Source organism: Solanum stenotomum, chromosome 1, assembly GCF_019186545.1.
Source record: "Solanum stenotomum isolate F172 chromosome 1, ASM1918654v1, whole genome shotgun sequence".
NCBI lineage: Eukaryota > Viridiplantae > Streptophyta > Magnoliopsida > Solanales > Solanaceae > Solanum > Solanum stenotomum.
The window spans coordinates 14,786,606-14,807,970 of NC_064282.1; the positions used below are offsets into that span (position 1 = coordinate 14,786,606).

A 21,365-nucleotide genomic window follows, 5' to 3' on the forward strand; every position below is an offset into this window, starting at 1 on the left:
GAATTTCACTTTTTATAACTATACAAATGTCTAAAATTTATGTTAGACCATCAATTTAGAAAGCCTACCTATTATAGACCACAGTTTAAGTGGATGGCAAGAGTCACAAATTCAAAGAAGTTCGTACAGGTGTAACAAGACTACCTATTATAAACTACTTAACAAAAACCAGCAAATACCAATTTTTTTTTAGGAAAAATTACAGAAATCCCACCTTTTAGTTTATTTATTACCATTATTCCCTATAAGTTTTACAAATTTTCAAAATCCCTCATTTTCGCGCATCAGATTAATGTATCAACGCTTATATTATTGTATCTCGCGCATCAGATTAATGTATCAGAGTTATATAAGTGCTGATACATGCGCGAGATACAATAATATAAGCGCTGATACATTAATCTGATGCGCGAGATACAATAATATAAGCGCTGATACACTAATCTGATGCGTGAAAATGAGAGATTTCTGTAATTATAAATTTTTAAGGGATAAATTGTAATTTTGCCTTTAAAGTATGTGATTTTTGTAATTTGCCTTTTTTTTATTTGCCTAATATACTTATTTCCATTTATATAGTCATTTTAACGAGGTTGAAAGTGATGCCATTTCACACATTTAGATATCAAATTGAAAGTTATGTTCGTTTCCGCTAATAATTTTGATTGTTCACAGATATATTTAAGTCTTTCCATTTCTGATTAAGTTACATACACCGACAATGTAAATTTAAGTTTGTAATGCGACTGGTCATGATATTTTGAGTATAGGGTCCAGGTTTTGCCTTTTGGAGTTAATTTCACCATTTCATATTCATGTATATACACTCAGCGACAAAGACGAGACTCAAAATTAGGAAAGAGTCAGTTCAAAATACGTCTAATTGGCTTCAATGATTGAGTCTGGTAAATGACACCACAGGTTGAAAATAAATCAGATCATCTCTTAAGGGAATAAACATCACTTTTCATAATTGTCATGACCTCAACTTTAATTTGTTGCTTTCTAGGACAATGATTCATCCATCAAATAGACAAATACTGACGACCATAAAGGCATAAACAAATGCATGCACCACCAGAAATTACAAGTAACAGTAATAGGAGGACCTAAGACAATCTATTAAAATCAATGTTAGCATAAAAAGAACGAAAACTATACCATTAAATTAAACAGAGGCTCATTCATCTGTTTCATTATTCTTTTATCCAATCTTTCAGATGGAACTGAGATAATAAGAAGATGAAGATATCCCACCTCAGCAGATGGAATGATAGTGCTTCATACACGTTATAGAGAGCGTATTTCTGAAGTAACAAACACGGTTGGAAATTAAGTATGAATAAATGTTAAAAGTTTTATACAAACCATTGAAAGCAAAGCTGCAACCTTGATCCAGATAAATAGCACATCCCAGATTTCTTCAAATGTTTGTATCCATACAAGAATATTCAAAGCATCTCCATTTTCTTGGAGAGGTCAATGTTTAATGCTATTCTACACTTGTTGATTGGGAAAGTAGAGACAACAGACAAATGAATTCATTTTACAAGGATTAAGACCCTCACATGTAATATAATATCTTAACCCATAGCATACTTCTGGGTCCAAACCCGGGCAGTTGATTCGTATTTGGCCCTGTCTGTCTTGTACATGTGAGCAATCTCTGGCACCAGGGGGTCATCAGGGTTTGGGTCCGTCAAAAGTGAGCAAATTGAAAGCAAAACCTGAAGGAAATACAAAAACATTTCCCCCTTAATAAATTCATCTATATGGGGTCTAAAGAGCTGTACAAAGAAAATACATCAATCAATGAAAACCAATCATGATACCATCACAGAACTGAGACATGATTATATTCAACAACACTGTTGAATGGTAATGGACATCTTGCATAGAACTGAATTATGTTCACCAGTACTTCAACAGTTAGTATTAGAAATCACAAAGAACCCAAAGGAGAAGTTTCTAATTATCTGTACTGTCCAATTAAATTATTTGCTTTTTTTAACATGTCAAATTTTATTTCCTATCCAGCTATCCTTCAGATTATATACTTCTTTTGGCTAATATCCTTCAGATTATATAAATTGGCTGATGGCTTCAAAATCTATTTGCAAGGGCTCTTATCAACCATGACTTTCAAGGTTCTGAAAGAATATTTCTGGTTCTTTAGCTTGTATAACTTCTCAGAAGATAAAAAGGTAGCTTAATAAAGAACGAACCTTAGAGATTGTTAAGGCAGGGCTCCACTGCTCCTTCAATATGTCGAGGCATATACTGCCATTACTGTTAATATTTGGATGGAAAACTTTTGTCCTAAAAGCAACCTGCAAACATACATCCATAACTGTAAGTAACACAATAATGTTGACAGGAGAATAACACATGTATACCTAGGCACACGTCAAAGTTCCACCAAATATTGCCAGATAAATGTCATAGCTGACATGCTGAGTTTTCAAATAGTTGGACATATACGTATTTTATTTGATACATGCTATGAAAGTGTACAGAGAGAGAGAAAGAACTATGTTGATATTAACCATGATGTCTTTCCAGAGAAGCTATTGCACATTCTCAACCCTTCACCAAGAAGAAATTTGTTCATTTTATAAATGCCGTACTGAGTACTCTGTGCTGCTGACTTTACAGGCAGCAGGAAGATCCTAGTGTGTTCCATGTTTGTTTTTTTTTTGATAAGGTGTTTTTGATGAAAAATATTACACTCGTAAGATGTTCCCCTGCACATGACTCTCAACTCTTAATTAGTAAGTCAGTCACCAATAAGCCTAAATTCCATGACACTGCTCCCAACAATTCCTCTTTGGTCACCTATCAGGCAATCATGAAAAAAAGTCGAGCACATGCAAAATAAACAAATTGATGAATCAACCCCCTCCCCAACCTAAAAATCTATTTCACTATTTTCTCGACCTGAGCTAGTTCATGTAACTTGGACATATTGACATCTCAGCTATCCAACAGGTGTAATCAGCAAAACCTACAAGAAACAAAACCAGCAATAGATCCACCACTGACATATCACAAGTTCACTGCCCAGATCTACATATTCTGTTGGGTGCAATGTCCTATAAGCTATGCTCCATGACCAGGAACACATTACCAGAAAATCTATACCGACATTCTCATTCAGAGTTAAATTAGAACACTTTCAGAATCCAACAGAACAATGCTCTAAGTAGTAAACCTGAAAAATAAATAGGGCACTGGCAAACAGCAGAAATAATTACCAAGGCAGAGGTCATTAACTCATAGTAATTTGAACCATTTCATACCTTAGGAGGCTTGAATGGATAGTCAGGAGGAAAATGGATAGTAACTAAAAATACACCGCCAGTATAAGGACTGTCTGGGGGACCCATAATTGTGGCCTGCCAGTGAAACATGTCCTCTCCAACGGGGCCTGTTACACATGGTAGAAAGGCAAGGGAGACAATAACAGTCAATGATCGATCACATAGCATATACATCCCTTTCAAAGATGCAAGAATATTTACACACCTTGTTGAAGAATTAGCAAATTACAAAAGGTCCTACAACACAACTAAAAAGGCTTACAAGGTACTCTAGTAGAATATCTCCAAAGGACAGAAAAAGGTAAAGACTCATATGGAAACAGGAATAGCATTTCAAGGACTATGATACACATAATGCACTGGGATGACAATGTATAATTCTCAGTGGAAGACATCTATGCAGGGACTACTTTTTATTGCAAGGCTTAACTATGAATGATATAGTTCTCCATCAACACATGAGAAGAACAAACACAAAGTGGGATGCCTGAACAGAATGCACGATGAATGAACGATACACAGTAAAGCAACACTTCCTACTTGCTTCAAGAAATTATACATTGCCGTGTCGGTTATGTCAAGAGAATCTACTACGCAAAACTATAAACCTTTTTCTTCTTTTCAATCAAAAGTCACTTTTTCCAAATATTTTAAAATTAAACAGTAAGTGAATATTAAGTATAGACTATAGAGAAAATGAAAGGCAGAATGGAACAAAACCTAAAATAGAACTACTAACTCGGAGTTAAAGTACAAAAGTAGATACATAATATAGTGATTGATCAAACAATCAAAACTCAGAAAGTGATAATGACCAGGTAGCATATGATTGAGAGATTGATTGTGTAATGAATGAATAATAAACAATTAGACTTTACAACAACTTCTCAGTTCACGTGCATCACATTATTTTCAGAGTATCCAAATTATTTAATTGACAGAAAGATCCATCAGAATTCAGAGACAAGAGGAGATATCCTTAAAGTTACATTTGTCTTCTATTTCTGTCCTAGACAAAGAGAGCATTTGATTTGAATACAAATATGTTAAAAGACAATTCAATGTGCTTTCAATATGCAGCGTTCGAGAATTGATCCAGGACGTTAAGTTTACCAACAATCAAGCATCAAAACAAAGTATAAAAAAATGCATACCATCTCATCAATGTTGAGCCTAGATAAATAAATCAATTTCTGAAACTAATTAAAAGTTTAACCTGATTTGAGTAGCAAGTAAGAAACAATTAGATATTAACACAAAAAAAATGATACATAACAAAGGAAAATTCGAAACATTACGCAACAACATGTATTGAGAAAAAGGAAAAAGAAGGATACCGGCGCTGCAAGAGGTGGGAGGATCCTTCTGAAGATCCTTGAGTTCCTTCAATATCCGTTTCGAAGCCATCACAGCGAAAAATAACCGAGAGAAATACTATCAAAGAGAAGGAGATCGAGATCAAATCTGAGAGATAACCAAAAAGGAAAACGCAGATCAGATGCAAGAATTCACGACAAGGTTAACAAAGAATATATGCAGAAACAGGAGGCGTGAAGAACCTGCTTAGAGAAATGATTCTCTTCTTTGTTTGTTGCTGCCTCTTAACGCCAACAACACCCCTTTTTTCCCTAATATATTACTCTACTACACATCGGCGGTCCAATCATTTCAAATATGCAAAACCTTTTTTTTTTATACTCTCTCAAAATAATTTTGAAGTATTTTTCAATTTATTATATTCAAAATATAATATCAGAAAATTATCATTTTATTTATTATCTACTATTCCCTCCGTTTCACAAAGAATGACCTAGTTTGACTTGGAACGGAGTTTAAGAAAAGAAATAAGGCTTTTTAATCTTGTGGTTCTAAATTAAAGTTATATCAAATATACCAAAATGCTATTTAATCTTGTGGTTTTAAACATGTCACGTGAAAAATTAAAGTTAAAATGTTGCTAAAAAAGGAAAGGGATCATTCTTTTTTAAACAAACTAAAAAGGAAATAGAGTCATTCTTTTTGAAACAGAGGGAGTATTAATTAGTGTGCATAGTCAATACTGAACAAGTAAAATGGGTTATTGAAGTAATTAGAATGAGTGCTAGCTTGACTAATTTACCTTTATTTATATTTTAATATATAATATATGATATTATAATTGAGATATTTATAGTGTTAAGAAATAATTACAATTGAGTATAAAATAGGGAAGAAAATGATTCGGTCTTAAACTTCTAAAGACGTTAAATAGTTTGAGACGAATATTTTTAATAAACACAATAAATATTTTAAAATAGAAAAAATTATGTATATAATTATAACTATGCGAATACATTTTTGAAAAGCGAATGGTAATGAAAATTTAACAAACCTTCATAACTAAACTTGGTAATGTAACAATTAACATTATGAGTTGTCAATTTAGACTTATGTTTCAAGATGTGTTAGACTTGTGCACTTAAATTGGTAAGGTGGGTGGAATGAGAAAAAAAAAGAAGAAGATTAACTCAATAAATAATTGAGGTATAAAATAATAAAATTGAGCTAATCTTTTGAGTTTTGATGTGAAGAAAGCAAGGAATTGGTCTCCATTGGGCTGTTGACCCACTGCTTTTCCTAACTTTTGACCACAAAAATCTTCAAAAGATAACTAAGGTATCTCCGACCCGATTTTCTATTTTACTCTTCAAATATAGAGTTTTTTATTTTTTCAGACAATCAACTCCAACTCAATTTTTTATTTTATTCTCTATAAAAAAATCTTTTTCTCTCTCCTCAATATTATATTATTATTTCTATTTCATTCTTAATTTCTTATTTCACAATATAAAATTTTTCTTTCTTTTTTCCAAATAATCACTTTTATATAATTTTCATGTGATATAATTTTTTATTTTTTTCAAAATTTTTAATATAAAATTTTGTTTTATTCTAAATTTCTAAATAACATAAATTAGAAGCAAATATTATATAATATACAAATTAATGGACAATTCAAATAAAAGTGAAATCATTAATGAAATATAATTACATAAACATTACATAAATACCCAACTTTCAAGATTATTATGTTACTCCCATAAATTCTCTATTAACACATTATGGAGTTCAAAATGAGCATTTTTGTCCTTAATTTTTTTTATGTCTAGCTAAAAATTGTTCAAATCGAAGATTTTCATCTACCACCATTTTTGTTGTTACAATTGGAGTCTCTACAACATCTTGAATCGGTGCATTAAGATTACGTTCATCCTCGATTATCATGTTATGCAATATAATACATGTCGTCATTATATCATGTAACACTTCCTTTCTCTAAAAACGTGATTGTCCTAAAATAATTGCAAAATGTGATTGTTAACCTCTGAATGTACGTCCAACATCTTTTCGGCTCGATTCTTGTTTCATCGCGAAATATTTCTTCTTTTGAGAACGTGGATTACGAACAGTTTGAACAATTGTAGACCATTTAAAATAATGCATTCTTTATAGTGAAAATTAATAATAATATCAAATTATATTAAATACACAAAAAAATTAAAAAAATTAAAATATTATTAATTCGGAATGAAAGTAGTATATATTAGTTAGGGATAAGGGTTTGAAAAATACCCCAACTTTGGTCGAATTTGTTGTTGCGATACTAAACTTTCACAAGGACCTATTACCTCCCTAGACTATTTAATAGCGTATTTTTTACCCCCTGAACTATTTAATAGTGTATTTTAAAGGTATATATGTGCCCACGTGGACACATTACTATTTATAATTTTGTATTATTTTTTATGTCCACGTGGGCAAATATATATGTTTAAAATACGATATTAAATAGTCCAGGGAAGTAATAGGTCCTCGTGAAAGTTTAGTATTGCAACAACAAATTCGACCAAAGTTGGGGTATTTTTCAGACCCTTATCCCTATTAAATAATATATATATTTTTAAAAATATTATATTACATTTAAAAAGAATTATGAATATTAGAGATTTAATTCATAGACTTATATGAAAAATAATATATTAATTACAAAATAATAGAAACAATAATAAAATAATGAAAAAGTAAAATAGAGAGTGTGAATAGTAGTTCTCCAAATTTGGAGAACTACTATTCACCTCTCTATATATAGAGAATAAAGAGTGAAATAGAGGGTGGTTGGAGAGCCCATTCTCTATTTTACTTTCCAAATATAGAGAATATAGAGTAAAATAAAGTGAGATTGGAGATGGTCTAACTCTATTAACATCGGTATTAGGAAGAATTCGAACTCAAAATCTCTGATTAAGGATTAAAAAATACTTAATACTTTATCATAATCTTTGTTAGTGAATTATTAACTAAATGACAAGTGACACATACCACATCCCTAATTATTTTTTGCGACTTTTTTCATAACTATGATAGAACAAATTATGAATTATGCATTTGAAATAGATGTTTGAGTTAATATATACATTATGAGCGATAAAATATCTCCATATCAGAGTTTTTTCTATGAGATTTAAGATTTATGTCTTTTATTTATGTTGTGTCATATGAAAATAGACTGATATGATCATTCTTTTTCTTATCTATTTACTTTTACTTAATTTGACAAATTACAAATATGAAAAAATTATCTCGTATTTTTGCATCGTTAAAAATTAAATATAAGATCTCATAATTTTCAATCAATTTTATTAATTATTAGATTATTTTCTTTTTGGTCAAGAAAACTATCCTTTTTTGCTTCAATATAATAAATTAATAAATTTTTGGAAGTTGAACTAGTAACTCCATGAAAAATTCGGAGGGCTCGAATTGCATATTTAAAACCTTTTAAAAAATTCAAATTCAGCAAATAGTATGGTTTGATTCTTTCAAACTTCAAATTGATTTTTATGTTTTCGTTTTTTTAACAGTGTGCATCAAATATTGAATCAAACTACTTCAATTTTTCAAAAAAATAAAATCAAATTTGATTTGATTTAATTTAATTTTTAAATTCGATTCGTGGGTAGTTATGAAGAATATTATTAATAATAAAAAATACTACCTCGCAGATGAAATTATAACAAGTTTGTTTGATTTAATCTGATACTCCATAAAGTCATGTTAATGCCTTTCTCTTTTAACTAATTAATTAATGTTTTGACAACTTGGGTTCTTTAGATAGTACGCATCTCAAATTGGTCTCGTCATTCCCAATAGTTGAATTTTTGACAATTTTGACCTTTTAAGTTTTTAACCACTGCTTTCTTACTTTTTTTTTCTTTTAAATTAATGATCATGATGTGGACTAGCTTTTACATATCTTGACTAATTTCACGAAATACATATCGTCTTTCACCTAATAATATTGTCTTTTCTTTTAAGTATTTTTCAAGAAGATGTTGGAAGATAAAAGTAAAGCTCAATCAAACAACTAGAAAGTAGCTAAATTGTTGAATGTTCACGAACAAAGAAAAAAATACACCTAAAAAGTAAACACCAAAGTTCTACAAAAATAGAATAGAAAAATAAATTAAGGTTGATTGAGTTCAATTTTTTGATATTTATGCCCCACCCCTAATAAATAGTTTTGAAATTTTTCCTTAATTTAGCTACACATATTTATCCTTTTTTTTTTCCTTGAAAAAAGTAATTATTATTTCTCATATATTTCAAAAGTTAAATAATATGCTAGTAGTATTCAAAATATGCAATTCGAGACAAACTTTTATAATAATTTTTTTTTTTTTGCTAGGAAGATACAAATATAAGAATAAAATACCAAATACCAAATGCCAAAACCCTGATTCCTCTCCCACCCTCCCCCCCTGCTCTAAAACCTCAGGAAATTGGCACACTCCAACTCTTCCAGCTGAACAAAGATGGAGTACGTTAATCCCGAAGGTCTCCGTTTAGATGGTCGCCGTCCAATGGAGGTTTCTTTCTCTCTCATCACTAAATTTCTACCTTTTTCATCGTTATCTTCATTCTCTTATTACTTGGATTCGTCTGTGCCCGTGTTTACTTTCAGATGAGACAACTTCGTGCTGAAATAGGGGTTGTATCGAGAGCAGATGGGTAACTACTAAGATTTCTTTCTACTTGCATTAATAAGTTATTTTACACGTCAATTTGTAACTGATTTATCTTTTTTGTGTTTAATTAATTGGTTTGGTGCAAAATATGGGTAAGTTCGACAGTTAGGATATGTTTTTGATTGGCTGCAATTTTTTTGTACCTGCAACTGAGTTTGTTTACTCTGATTATTTGCAGTTCCGCCTCTTTTGAAATGGGTAATACCAAAGTCATTGCTGCAGTTTATGGTCCTAGGGAGGTAAGTTCATGTAATACTCAATATGTTGATTCTGACTCTTTTTGGATTATGAATCAAGTTATTTGTTGTTTGTTGGTATTAATGTCAAGGTGAAGTAATGGTTTTGAACTGAAAATAAAAGGAGGGAAGTTGTTTATGTAGAAATAGCAGTTTGTGTGGTATTGTCTTCCATGATGGAGGGAATGTCGCTTGGTAAAACAAGAATTTTTTATGGGTTGCGTGCTAACTTTTGAAATGTGAGGTGGTGGAAGCATGGCCTGTTCGATAGTTTAGTCTTTTTCACTAAGTTCTGTGAGAAACCTGATCAATTGGTTCTTCATTGATAGGCATGAGAATGGCAAGGCAAGGTGGGGTCTGGCGTGGAGAAGCATTCTCCCAATCACAACGCACAAGCCTGCCTCATCCCCCTCCCCCTCAATGTTGTTGCACCATATCTCCTTTTATTGTTATCTTAATATTTTTATTTACTCTCATCATGGTTCTGAATTTATAGCATTTAGTATGAAATTTATTAACTTTGATGAAGAGTATAAAATTTATTAAGTTATGCCTAGCATCAGTCAAGAAATGAGAATAATAAGAAAATGATAAGCTAATGAAATGAAATGTTGTAAAGTATATAGTAAAAACCTATAAAGGTTAAGAGAGAAAAATAGAAGGAAACAAACAGTGAGCCTGATGAATGGAAAAAGGGAGCTGAAACAATATAAAAGCACATAGGAATTGGAAAAGAATGATAGAACCATTAAAAGCATTAAGGAAGCCATATTTGATATTCCTTGCATCATGTAATTCATAATATACAAAATCCTCTACCAGCCCTGCCATGTGAAGTTGCCTTCCTAAATAATTCATTGGATATCCTGTTGTCCTCATCATTGAGGTTTTCCTTTGATGCAGTAAAGTAATTAATCTATCAGCATTGCCTAACAGAACAAAAGTGAAAAAATTGGTTAGCTTTGGTACATTTTATTGATAAGGTAAATGATTTTATTAATAATAGGAAAATCTCCGGTATACAAGCAATAACAACATATTCAGTGAAGTCCCACAAGTGGGGGGTAGAGAGGCGGTTTCCGATAGTCCCTCCACTCTAAGGAAGTATAATCGTCGCACCAGGCTTGCCTAGTGCGGGTTACCTCTCTTATGTGGTTTGCAAGCTATTGCATAGGAGCGGGGGTTTTACCTGTGCGCACCCAAAGTGTAGTGGCTGCGGGTTTCCCTTGTCATAAAAAAAACACTACTAGGCTGTAAACTTTATCACGGGGACTTAAGAGGATCTTGATTCACTAGGAGTTAAAAGTTTGAAATGCATATTATTTATGTCTAAATGCCAATTACTGTCTTCAACATAGAAATTGTGCAAAGGATGTAATAACCATTGCACCAAAATCAATTGTTGTATGTGCTAGCATGTCAAAGACTCAAAGTTATAGCTCTCAACGGAACTTCTGTTGCTGCTGATAATGGATAGTGTCTGCGGAAGTTTAGGTTGAATTTAAGTATCCTAATCATGTTGAGTGCATAATATGGATGCATCAGTGCAGCAAACTGCCTAGAATGACATTAAGCTCAATTGTAGAAGATGGCATCCAGTCCAGTTTTTGCGGAAGAAAGCTCCTAAAGATACTGGATGTTGCAATTATAGACGATCAAATTAGTGCCTGTTGTCCTTGGGTGCTCAGTGCATTGAACATCCAACAAGGAAAATGAGGGAAAATTTACACTTGATGCTTTTATTTTTTTGAAGTAAGAGAGTATCACACTGGTATGCCAATTGGATACCAGTATATGCACATTTACTAAAAGTATCTAATCACTACCACTGTGATCTGATAAGGATATCGGTCTTAATTTTTCTCTATATAAATGTTCATTCAAATGTCTCAATTGTTAGTTTCATCATTCAGGTTCAGAACAGGAGCCAACAGATGAATGACCAGGCACTGGTAAACTACCTTTCATGATGAATTCTTATACTGCAAGATGTATAACCTTAAAAGTGAGATGATATGATCATTACTTGCCACTCTCTTAGGTACGCTGCGAGTATAGCATGGCTAATTTCAGCACTGGTGATCGCCGGAGAAAAACAAAGGGTGATAGGTGATTCCATGTTGCCTTGTCAGCCTTTTTTTCCTTCTATTTTATGTGTTTTCAGTTTTCACCCATGCGACGATACCATCTTGCTCTGCTGACAGTTCCATTATAATTTTAAAAAAATCTGCATGTGTGCTTGAAAAATCAATGGACAATATTCTGCAGAACTGGTGGTGGTAAAAGAACAGTTATCCCAGCTCTGAACTGTAGCTATTTAGTGGTTCAAAAGATGGAAGGCATACAGAGCACTAACGGTTATTGGATGGACAAGAAGACATATTCTATAGGTGTCGGGTTTAGTGGGTAGTTCGTAAGGGCGTAAGGTATAGTGAGGTGTGGATTTGGCGCATGTCATGGGTTCAAACCCTGCCTCTGACACAAGCCTGGTATTTATGTGGGAAGGGTAGAGGGCTGGCTTTCCACCGAATTTTAAACCTTGAGCCATTAGTCCTTGCTGATTTCTTGGTTATTTAAAAAAAGAAAATATTCTATAACCTAATGGAAGACTTTGGGACTGTTCAAGCACTTGTCCAGCCAAAGAAAGATGCTGCTAGGATACTGTAGTAGAAAAGGAAATAGAATCTTAGGAATACTTGTAGTGTCCAAAAAATATTATTTAATGGTAAGGCTGCATAAGACGGTTGAACAAATTTTCCACAGAATGCAAAAATTAACTTGAAATGAAGCTAGGTAGTAAACACAGTTCACGAATCACTAATCTTAGTATGCCAGTTCTTAGTTTATCATCTATAATTACCTACAATTAACCAAGAAAATTATTCAATCTATGATATTTTTTTACGGAGAAATTAATCAATCTATCAGATTGACAGTTAACTAAGAAAAGTCATTCAATCTGTGTTACACGATGTCTTTTTGATGATACCTTTGTTTTCAATTCTTAGGAGATCCACGGAGATATCTCTTGTTATTCGCCAGACAATGGAAGCTTGCATATTGACTCACCTGATGCCTCGCTCTCAGGTTCGTGGTCCGCTTAATATCTTTAACTTGAATAAGTTATGTAGTCTGACCTCCATTTACAGTTTCTTGATATTTTGCTTTTCAGATAGACATTTATGTCCAAGTCCTCCAAGCAGATGGAGGTAATCAGCACGGTGTTTTAGTGTTCTATTCTTCTGTTGTTCTCCTTCAGAATCAATCAGAAATTCAGAATAGATATTTAGCTGTCTGGCGCTGCATGCAGCCCATATTTTGCAGTTCTATTATATTTTCCCTCTAGAAGTGCATTCTAACTAAGTTTAGTACATTATTTAGGTACAAGATCAGCATGCATAAATGCTGCCACACTGGCACTAGCTGACGCCGGGATTCCCATGCGTGATCTTGTCACATCGTGCAGTGCTGGTTACCTGAATAGCACACCTCTTCTTGGTAAATTAATTCTGAAAATTTAGTTGATTTTCCGGTTCTTTATTTTAAAAATATCATTCTTTTCCAGTATTAATATGTGAATGATCTAAGTTGACATTACTTGTTAAACAGATTTAAACTACTTGGAAGACAGTGCTGGAGGCGCTGATGTCACTGTAGGAATTTTACCTAAGTTGGACAAAGTGACCCTTCTGCAGGTTTGTTAACTCCTATTGTCAGTAACAAATGAAATAAGGCTTTTGGCCTGGTGAATCGATGAATAACCTTCTGTGCTGCAGATGGATGCTAAACTACCAATGGATATTTTTGAAAATGTCATGCAATTAGCAGTTGAAGGCTGCAAAGCAGTGGAAAGCCACATCCGAGAAGTAAGACTGACAACTCGTTGCCTTCTTACCTACTTCGTATAATTGTTTCTGTAAAACTTTCTACTATCAGCATCTCCTGTTGCTCTTTTTGTAGATATTGTTAGAAAATGCTCAGACATTGGTGATTCGCCAAGGGTATGGCTCTTAATAGGCTGACGAACTTTTATAGAGTTTTTGGTAAGATGCTGCTCTTGCTGATTATCTAATGCTGGTGAACTTTTTTGGTCAAGATTGCTAATGTTTTCCTCAAGGAAAATGACAAGCAAAGAAAATTTGTGAAAACCTTGTTGTTTCTTCCATATTATTCTTGAAGCATTCTTTATCTCCTTTTCCTTCCAGCGGATGGGGGGTGGGGGTTAAGGGTGGCTTTTGGAATCAAAGAATATGTTCAGTCAAGTACCATGATAATTTTTTGTGGTGACAAATAATTGAAGTTTGCTGAGGGAAAATATATTGCAATCAGTACAACGTATAGGCTAGTCTGTACTCGAATGAGTTCATTTAATTAGTTCTATGGATAATATATGGCGTAATCTTTTTTTTTTAGAAAACAAAAGGTTTTGTCGTCTTCTAGCATAAATTGGTAATTTTCAGGTTTGACATAGTAAAATGGTGTCTCAAATTTCTGTGGGGGGGGAGGTAGTGTACTTATATTGAAAACAGCCAATTGCCACTAGGACTACAATCTGTGCCAATTAAGAAAGTGCAATTTATACTTAAATCACAACGTTATCTAATTTCTCTACCTTTTCTGCATGGTAAAACACTCAAAAAATCAGTCTACCTTTTCCTATTTAATTGTTTTAAAGCTGTAGGTAAGTCTTATCTATGCAGATTCGTTGACCCATGGTTTATGCTGCTTGTTTCCAGATTGCTGCAATTCCAGGGAAAAAAGGAGTCCTGCCAGAGCTTGTGGAGAAATGATTTCTCCTAGTGTTTCTTTGCTTTGCCCATTGTCTTTTTCTGCTATGTCGCAGTGCTTGTAGGATGTGTATTTATGGATCCTCTTGAAATTGATGATTAATGTGCAAGTTAAAGCTATTGGAAATGTATTGAAGAAGTTTATGGTATGGCAGACTTCTAATTTCAACCCAGGCTGGAAAGGAACAAGGCTTTGCATTTTAAGCTATGCAGTGTATACTTCAAATCACAGAAAAGTAGGTTTGGTCTTAATATGTCACCAATCATCAAGACAGCCAGTTACACAAACCTGAAAAATACATTGCAATGCAAACAACTTGACTCTTCTAAAGACACAACACCTAGCAGCCATTCTAAAAAAACGATAGGCTTTGGTGGCTCAACTGTATAACACTTCATAACATCATTAACAAGCAAATAAACCTAGTATAGAGTTTACAGTCCCTCATTAAGCTGTAAGCTACTGAGCATTAGTAAAATGTTTCTGCCGGGACTTTGAAGGATCATAGATCACAAAAACTCGATGGCACAGCCACAAGCTCTACACGACCTGTCCATTCCTCTCCTGGCTTCAAGGTGATGGGTTTCTCTATTGCTGCTCCATCAACACAAAGCATCTGCTTATACTCATCGTCGCCAAAATCCACCATTGATTTGGCTTTCTTCTCCCATGGATTCCACACCACTGGAAAAAGACAGATACCAAAAAAGTTTTAGCTATACAAACTAAAGTTGGTAGGATCTTTCATGCTTCTTTGGCAACTACTATCATCATGCTATAATGCACCAAAAGTTTCTGTCATACTACAAATAAATTGTCAATATCCCAATTCCTTGTATTGATGCTACATTCTTTGCCAATGGAGGAAGTACCTCTCTCGAGATTACAAATATTATCAGGTCTTTTAAGAGAAGAATACGTGACTAGAGATGCTGAAGTAAATCCTGGTAAAAATTTAGCCTTAAGGTACAACAACCGTTAGTGGATACTTCCAAATGAGGACATTATCCCCCTCCATGTTAAATTGAAGATACTCACCAGTATCTGGCAATCCTTCCTTCCTTATCAGATATGTTCGTTTCCTTTCATGATCAAGAACAGCGATGCGATTTGGAGAACTAAGGTAGACACGGTCCATCTGCAAGAAACATGAATACTTCTCAATCCTAGAATAATAGGAACACCTTACAGTTGAAAGGCCAATCAATTTATGAAGGTAGAAATAATGCCATCAGATGCTAAATATTTCGACTTCTTCCAAGTAAAATTCAGAAACAACATAAGATGTTAAGTGTCATTTCTTCAAATCTAAGTTGCTCAGACTCTCCAAAAATGTTGCTGCACCGGTGTCGGATCCTTCAAAAATACACTATTTTCGGAGGATCCGACATGCACCCGTCGACATTTTTGAAGAGTCCAAGCAACATAGCTTCAAATAGGTGAAAAGGAGCAAAACGATTAAGAGGACTGAGGTAGCATGCAAAGTGGATTCTCTTTCATGCATATTAAATTAAATGTAAACAAAAAATTGAAGTGATTATCAACAAATATAGCTAGAGCAAAAGGTTTAAAATGTCAGAATTAATTTCCTTTCATCAAGACTGTCTATTTGGGAACAATTCTTGATAAAGAAAAGAATATCCGAAAGATTGACAAATCTCAATCCATGTCTAACTAATTGAAGTTCCTTCAAATTCCGAAGGATGTCTAACCGATTGAAGTTACTATCTTTGATATTTGAAGGAGCTTCAAATAGTGAGATATGGATTAAGCTTTCTCAACCCTTGGGATATTCTTTTCTTTGTTTTATCTCGGCTGCGAATCGAACCTGAGACCTCATGGTGCCCAATCCACTTCATTAACCACTAGGCCACAACCCTTGGATGCATGTAAATATATAGTTCTACTAACCTTTTGACATTTTGATCTAGCTATAATTGTTGATAATTACTTGAATTTCTTGTTTTTTTTTATTTTTTTACATCTAATTTAGAAAAGCATGAAAGATATCCCACTTTGCTTGCATACTTTTGTCATCTTAATCTGTTCGCTCCAAGTAGATTAAGGACTAAGGAGAGACTGCAAGGACAATGTCTAGACAATTAGCTTTAGAGCTGTAATACACTAATGGAGTAAATGGCCATAAACATCCCTCAATTATACCTAACGCTTAAGCTATATCCTTGCCCCATCACAATAAGCAAAGAGCATCCTAAACTATCCCAAAACTTACAAGTTATGTCCCTCCGTTAGTTTTATGTTCAGAAATAATGGGTTCAACCAGAAGCACAAGACTATCCCACAAATTCAATACATTAGTCACCTTCCCTATGTTATGCCACTTGGGACACGAAAGCTGGAGCTAATGCTAAAAAGATTCAGCAAACCTTAATATCAAATCAAATTGTTCAGTTGAACTGTTGTAGAAACAAAACAATAATATTCTTACCAAAAATTACAAGGATATCTATATCTTCGTTATTTTCAACACATGAATAATTGGTTATAAGTAAACTTATAAATTGTTTTATGAATTCCAAGTGAGTAACTATTAATTATACATAAAAGACTTCAAGTTATAAAGGTAAAAGACGAATTATGTATCTCATTTGCACATGAAGTAAACTATTTTAAAGGGTCATTATAATTATACATATAAAGGGTTCAAGAATTACAGACGAATTACGTATCTCATTATAAAGGGTTCACGATTGTCATAGGGTCTTCTATAGAGTTACTCTTGAAGATATCTTATGCCACCATGAATAATGATATTTCATCTTTCATCAATAACCACAAAGTTTTGAGATAATGTAGCTTGTATTGAAATATGTACCTCAGATTCAAAAGTAATGGCATCTCCTTGTTCAGTAAAGCGTTCTTTCTGGCATAGGTTGTCCAGATAGTCCAGTGTTTCTAAACCTTCGACCCTTATTTCACTGTGGATAAGATTTCATGTAATAGTCTAAGATATTGGGAAGAACACAAGTCATTAAATTATTGTGCAACACATAATATAATGAATGATATAAAACAAAATTGCTGTCTTCTTCTCTGAAATTTAAACTGCTACAAAATTTTCGCTGAAAAAAAGTATAAAGATGCTGGGGAGGGGATAAACTCATAAATGCTTCCAACATCAGTAGAAATGTTGATAAACAGGAAGTACAAAATAATGAATAGGAAGCTCTTCTCTTATAGGAGAGGGGCAATTGAATGAAAAAGAAATTGTTCAAGAAGTGTGAGAAAAAATCATAAAAGAAATAGCTTTCAACTAAAGACGCAGACGATGAAGGAAAACATACTTTAATAATGTAGCTTGCGGAAACCTTAAGACGGGACATAGGGGCAAAAAGGTATGAAGGTATGACATCGCAGCCCAGTTACAAAAGAATAAAAAGGGAATAACATACCTTATGTCGGAAACAGAGAAGTATGTATGATAAGCAAATGAGAAGCTGAATTGTTTGCCATTAATGTTTCTGATACGAGATATCAAGGACAAGCTTCCATCTGATGCCAGCGTAACTCGGAGGCGAAACTCAAAACTAGAAAGTATTAATGAAGAGACTCATCAGTAACTTCAAAAGCTATAACTGTAAGAAACCAAGCATAAAACTGACTTTTGACATGAAATACAGTCAGAAGTTGACTTCCATTTCTAGCATGGAAGTACTTCACTTTCCTATCTATCCATGAATTAGTTTTGACATCATGGTCAAAATAAACTAGGTACTATATCTCAGCAGAAAATAGTCTTGAAAGCTTCCAATTTAATGAAATCGAAAGCATCCAACTTCCAAGTTAGCTAATTTAAGTCTGTTCTTCCAATTCTTTCTAATCTTTGATATTTATATAGGTGCTGATTTTATGATCATGTTCTCATGAAGTCAATTTTTTTTTTTTTTGAGAAAATGTTCTCATGAAGTCATTTTCAAAAGCAAAGAGGATTTTGAGATAATAAAGACTATATGCATTCAACTTAAACAATCGTAGATTTTGACATGGACGACAAATAGCTTTTGATTCTATATCTAAAGCTCCATACTGGAACCACCTAAAGTTTGCTACACATGATGACCATACCCGTGGGGCCAGAACCTCAGATCATCTTCTGAAGGTTTGAGCAGCAAGTCAATGAAAGATTTTCCTTGTGGGTCATATGTGAATAAAGATGGAGGGTCATCCTCAATGGTCCAGATTCTGTTTCTTGTGAATCCAAGTTGCTCAAGTGAACCACCATTTCCATACTGCAGCATAATTAAGATAATCAAACAAAATGCTGGAGAGTACTCACTGGAAGAAATTCAAGAAGATAGATAGAATTGCACATTCAAAGGGACCTGGGGAAAACAAGCAGAGATTCCTCCTCGTGTAGCTTTTGGAGACTTGAAGATGCTCTAAAACATAAGAGCAAAATTAGAATATGAAACAGAAACAGCATTCACACTTGATCAATTACAAATACAGCTTTCCTCTAAGCACATGGCGTTGCAATTTGCAAGTAAAAGATGATTTAATAAGTGTCCTGTCTACATCAAACACCAAATTGAAATTGTAGGACTAAACACCCTCAATGAGTCAACTTTGCACATTTTGCTGACTCTTGCCTACAACATTGGAGCAACATATAGTTCCAACCTTTACACCAAAGACAAGTTATATAGAACTTAAAGGAAAGTTTATAAAATAAAAAAAATAGAACTTATAAAGAAAAAGCGCCAATCCTAACAGCTATAGATCTCCATCACTAGCCAAAATACAAGCTTTACTCATAAGAATTAACTTCCAGTAAAATGGAAAACCTCACCTTACTGCTATTGAATAGGAGCTCTTCCCCTCGTTCATTCCGCCAAGACGTAACTTGTCCTCCTTGCAAGCTAACCTGAAATAAAGGAATCTGACAATAACCATAGAGCATTGGGGAAATAAAGGTCTGCTAATCGGAGATCCCATTCCAATTACAACAGGTCAAATGAGTAATGACATTAACGACTATGTAATTGATAGAAGATTTCAAAGATGATTTCCTTCATTAATGATCTAACAGATGCATTTAGAATCATCAAGTCATTAGATCTAATTAAAGTAACAAAGAGTTTACAGAATCTAACCCGTGCAGAGGCACCCTGAGGGTTCCGAAGCACAACCTGTTCAATCCCATTCCAATCTTTTGTTACTTCAGTTGCTGCTGTATGGTCCCAGACTGCTGCATAGTGCCCCATTTGCTAAGCACTTCTTTCTTGGTTCACAATATCTCTAAGAAATATCCTTGAAAACCCTTACTATGCTATTTGAACCTAAAACTGCTTCCAGCAATGAATCGACCAGACAAATACCTCCAGTATATATATGATTTTTTCAACTATCTTAAACACAACCCTTCCTGGAATCTTGTAATCTAGTGAACCCCACAATACAAAAAATCTTCAACACCAATCTGCCTTTTCTATTCTGAACTTTTTCACAAACTCTCACATTCAATGTAATTTACTCAAATTAAACTTTCCTTTATCAGCAAATCAGACTTCTAACTTGAACAACAAAAAGCAACACCATCTTCTTAAGCTACCCCAAGAAACCAACAAAATGTGACATTTGGCAACAAAATGTAGAAGTACCCAAATCGTAGCTAAATGCACGGTGCAGCATGTGATATTTACCTAAGGAAAAAGACAAATAAATCTTGTAAGTTAATGAAGTAACAAACATACAAAAAGTTAAAAAAATTTACTTCAAAAGTGAACTTCTATTACCAGTTCTCTGACCTAGACCACAAAATTCTCAACACAAGATAAAATCCCAAGTTTCAAAACTTGAACAGATTCAGTAAAATCAACAATTGTAGTATTTGCACCCCCATTAAACTAACCCCCATTTGTAAAAAAAAAAAGTAGTGACAATGTACCTAATATTTCCAGAAATTACCAACAAAACTTCCAAAGAAAGAAAACCCCATTTCAAGGAAGCAACAAAATATGAATAAAATAGAGGAAAACCTTAAAGATCTCGACTTTATTCAATGCACAGAGTGTAATGCAAACAAGATGGAAGAAGAAGTAGTGCATTAATTAACAGCAATTAAGACTTAAAACGCAGATAATAATAGAATAATAAAGGTGTTAAACCTTTCTTGGAGCAGGCAAATCTTGAAAACTTTGCAAGAGACTCAAGTATAATACTGCATTAACGATTAAAGGGTGTAGCAAAAATTGAATCTTTTTTCTTCTTGGCTGCGCAAATGGGGTCAAGATTTTACAAATAAAAAGGGAGGGATTTTTGAGGAGATGCGAAGAGGTATGACTACAGGTGACGATTCAATTTTCAATTATCTTGAGAAAACTTTTAGGGGAAAATAATAAAACAAATCAAATAAGGAAAGAAGTTAAATTAACGAGAGAAAGCAAGAGAGCTCAGGTGCTTTTGAGTGATTTGTGACGAAATTATAATTTTTATTCAAACTATATATTCCCTCCGTGACATAGTTTGACTTGGCACGAAATTTTAGAAAATAAAAAAGATTTTTAAATTTTGTGGTCCTAAATTAAAGTTATGCCAAATATATTAAATTGTCCTTCAATCTTGTGGCTTTAAATAGGTCACGTAGAAAATTGAAATTAAAATGTTACCAAAAAAGGAAAGAGGTCATTCTTTCTGAAACAGACTAAAAAGGAAAGGATGTCATTTTTTTTTAAACGGAGTATGTAATATTTTAATATATATCTTTGAAAATGATTTGGTACATGAACGGTTTTTAATATTTAGAATAGTTAGATAAAGTTTAGTTTAAGGTGTTGTGAAAAAAGAATTTTTTATTTTTAGATAAGACAGAGAAAAGATAAGAGAAAAAAAGTTATATAGATTTGTGTTGATCAAAATAGGGTGTATATATAGAGAGGTGTTTTTTCGATGGTAAGTTAACTTTTTTAGTAATAAATTGTTTGATTGCATTAAAA

General features: G+C 33.3%; 3 protein-coding genes across 3 annotated transcripts; 1 reads left to right on the forward strand and 2 right to left on the reverse strand.

The window, feature by feature from the left end:
• Positions 1–1,325: 1,325 nt before the first annotated feature.
• LOC125850736 (ubiquitin-conjugating enzyme E2 28-like) lies at positions 1,326–4,977 on the reverse strand. The gene is made up of 5 exons (XM_049530588.1): positions 4,880–4,977; positions 4,658–4,784; positions 3,300–3,427; positions 2,226–2,330; positions 1,326–1,727 (listed from the first exon to the last, which is right to left on the reverse strand). The coding sequence occupies exons 2-5, from the start codon at positions 4,725–4,727 to the stop codon at positions 1,584–1,586; spliced, it is 447 nt and encodes a 148-aa protein (XP_049386545.1). The 5' UTR covers positions 4,728–4,784; positions 4,880–4,977; the 3' UTR covers positions 1,326–1,583.
• A 4,138-nt stretch (positions 4,978–9,115) lies between these two features.
• LOC125850698 (exosome complex component RRP41 homolog) lies at positions 9,116–14,371 on the forward strand. Its single transcript, XM_049530553.1, has 12 exons — positions 9,116–9,226; positions 9,322–9,368; positions 9,564–9,624; positions 11,535–11,573; positions 11,663–11,730; positions 12,630–12,708; positions 12,794–12,830; positions 13,003–13,119; positions 13,231–13,316; positions 13,398–13,487; positions 13,582–13,664; positions 14,322–14,371. The coding sequence occupies exons 1-11, from the start codon at positions 9,173–9,175 to the stop codon at positions 13,633–13,635; spliced, it is 732 nt and encodes a 243-aa protein (XP_049386510.1). The 5' UTR covers positions 9,116–9,172; the 3' UTR covers positions 13,636–13,664; positions 14,322–14,371.
• A 305-nt stretch (positions 14,372–14,676) lies between these two features.
• On the reverse strand, positions 14,677–21,096 carry LOC125850570 (putative glucose-6-phosphate 1-epimerase). Its single transcript, XM_049530446.1, has 9 exons — positions 20,538–21,096; positions 19,524–20,072; positions 19,220–19,294; positions 18,753–18,809; positions 18,496–18,659; positions 17,823–17,957; positions 17,246–17,348; positions 15,448–15,547; positions 14,677–15,093 (listed from the first exon to the last, which is right to left on the reverse strand). Exons 2-9 carry the CDS (start codon positions 19,632–19,634, stop codon positions 14,912–14,914), a joined length of 927 nt encoding a protein of 308 aa, XP_049386403.1. The 5' UTR covers positions 19,635–20,072; positions 20,538–21,096; the 3' UTR covers positions 14,677–14,911.
• Positions 21,097–21,365: the final 269 nt, after the last annotated feature.

What these genes read in the sequence shown, in the direction of transcription:
- LOC125850736 (XM_049530588.1), bottom strand. Translation starts at nt 4,727, where the DNA reads ATGGCTTCGAAACGGATATTGAAGGAACTCAAGGATCTTCAGAAGGAT. An exon ending in ATCCATTCAAGCCTCCTAAG is followed by an intron (nt 2,331 to 3,299) that starts GTATGAAATGGT and finishes GTATGTTTGCAG; the next exon opens with GTTGCTTTTAGGACAAAAGT. An exon ending in CTGCCTTAACAATCTCTAAG is followed by an intron (nt 1,728 to 2,225) that starts GTTCGTTCTTTA and finishes TATTTCCTTCAG; the next exon opens with GTTTTGCTTTCAATTTGCTC.
- LOC125850698 (XM_049530553.1), top strand. Translation starts at nt 9,173, where the DNA reads ATGGAGTACGTTAATCCCGAAGGTCTCCGTTTAGATGGTCGCCGTCCA. An exon ending in ACCTGATGCCTCGCTCTCAG is followed by an intron (nt 12,709 to 12,793) that starts GTTCGTGGTCCG and finishes TTTGCTTTTCAG; the next exon opens with ATAGACATTTATGTCCAAGT. An exon ending in GAATAGCACACCTCTTCTTG is followed by an intron (nt 13,120 to 13,230) that starts GTAAATTAATTC and finishes CTTGTTAAACAG; the next exon opens with ATTTAAACTACTTGGAAGAC.
- LOC125850570 (XM_049530446.1), bottom strand. Translation starts at nt 19,634, where the DNA reads ATGGGGCACTATGCAGCAGTCTGGGACCATACAGCAGCAACTGAAGTA. An exon ending in CTCAGGGTGCCTCTGCACGG is followed by an intron (nt 19,295 to 19,523) that starts GTTAGATTCTGT and finishes CCTTTATTTCAG; the next exon opens with GTTAGCTTGCAAGGAGGACA. An exon ending in TCTCTGCTTGTTTTCCCCAG is followed by an intron (nt 18,660 to 18,752) that starts GTCCCTTTGAAT and finishes ATTATGCTGCAG; the next exon opens with TATGGAAATGGTGGTTCACT.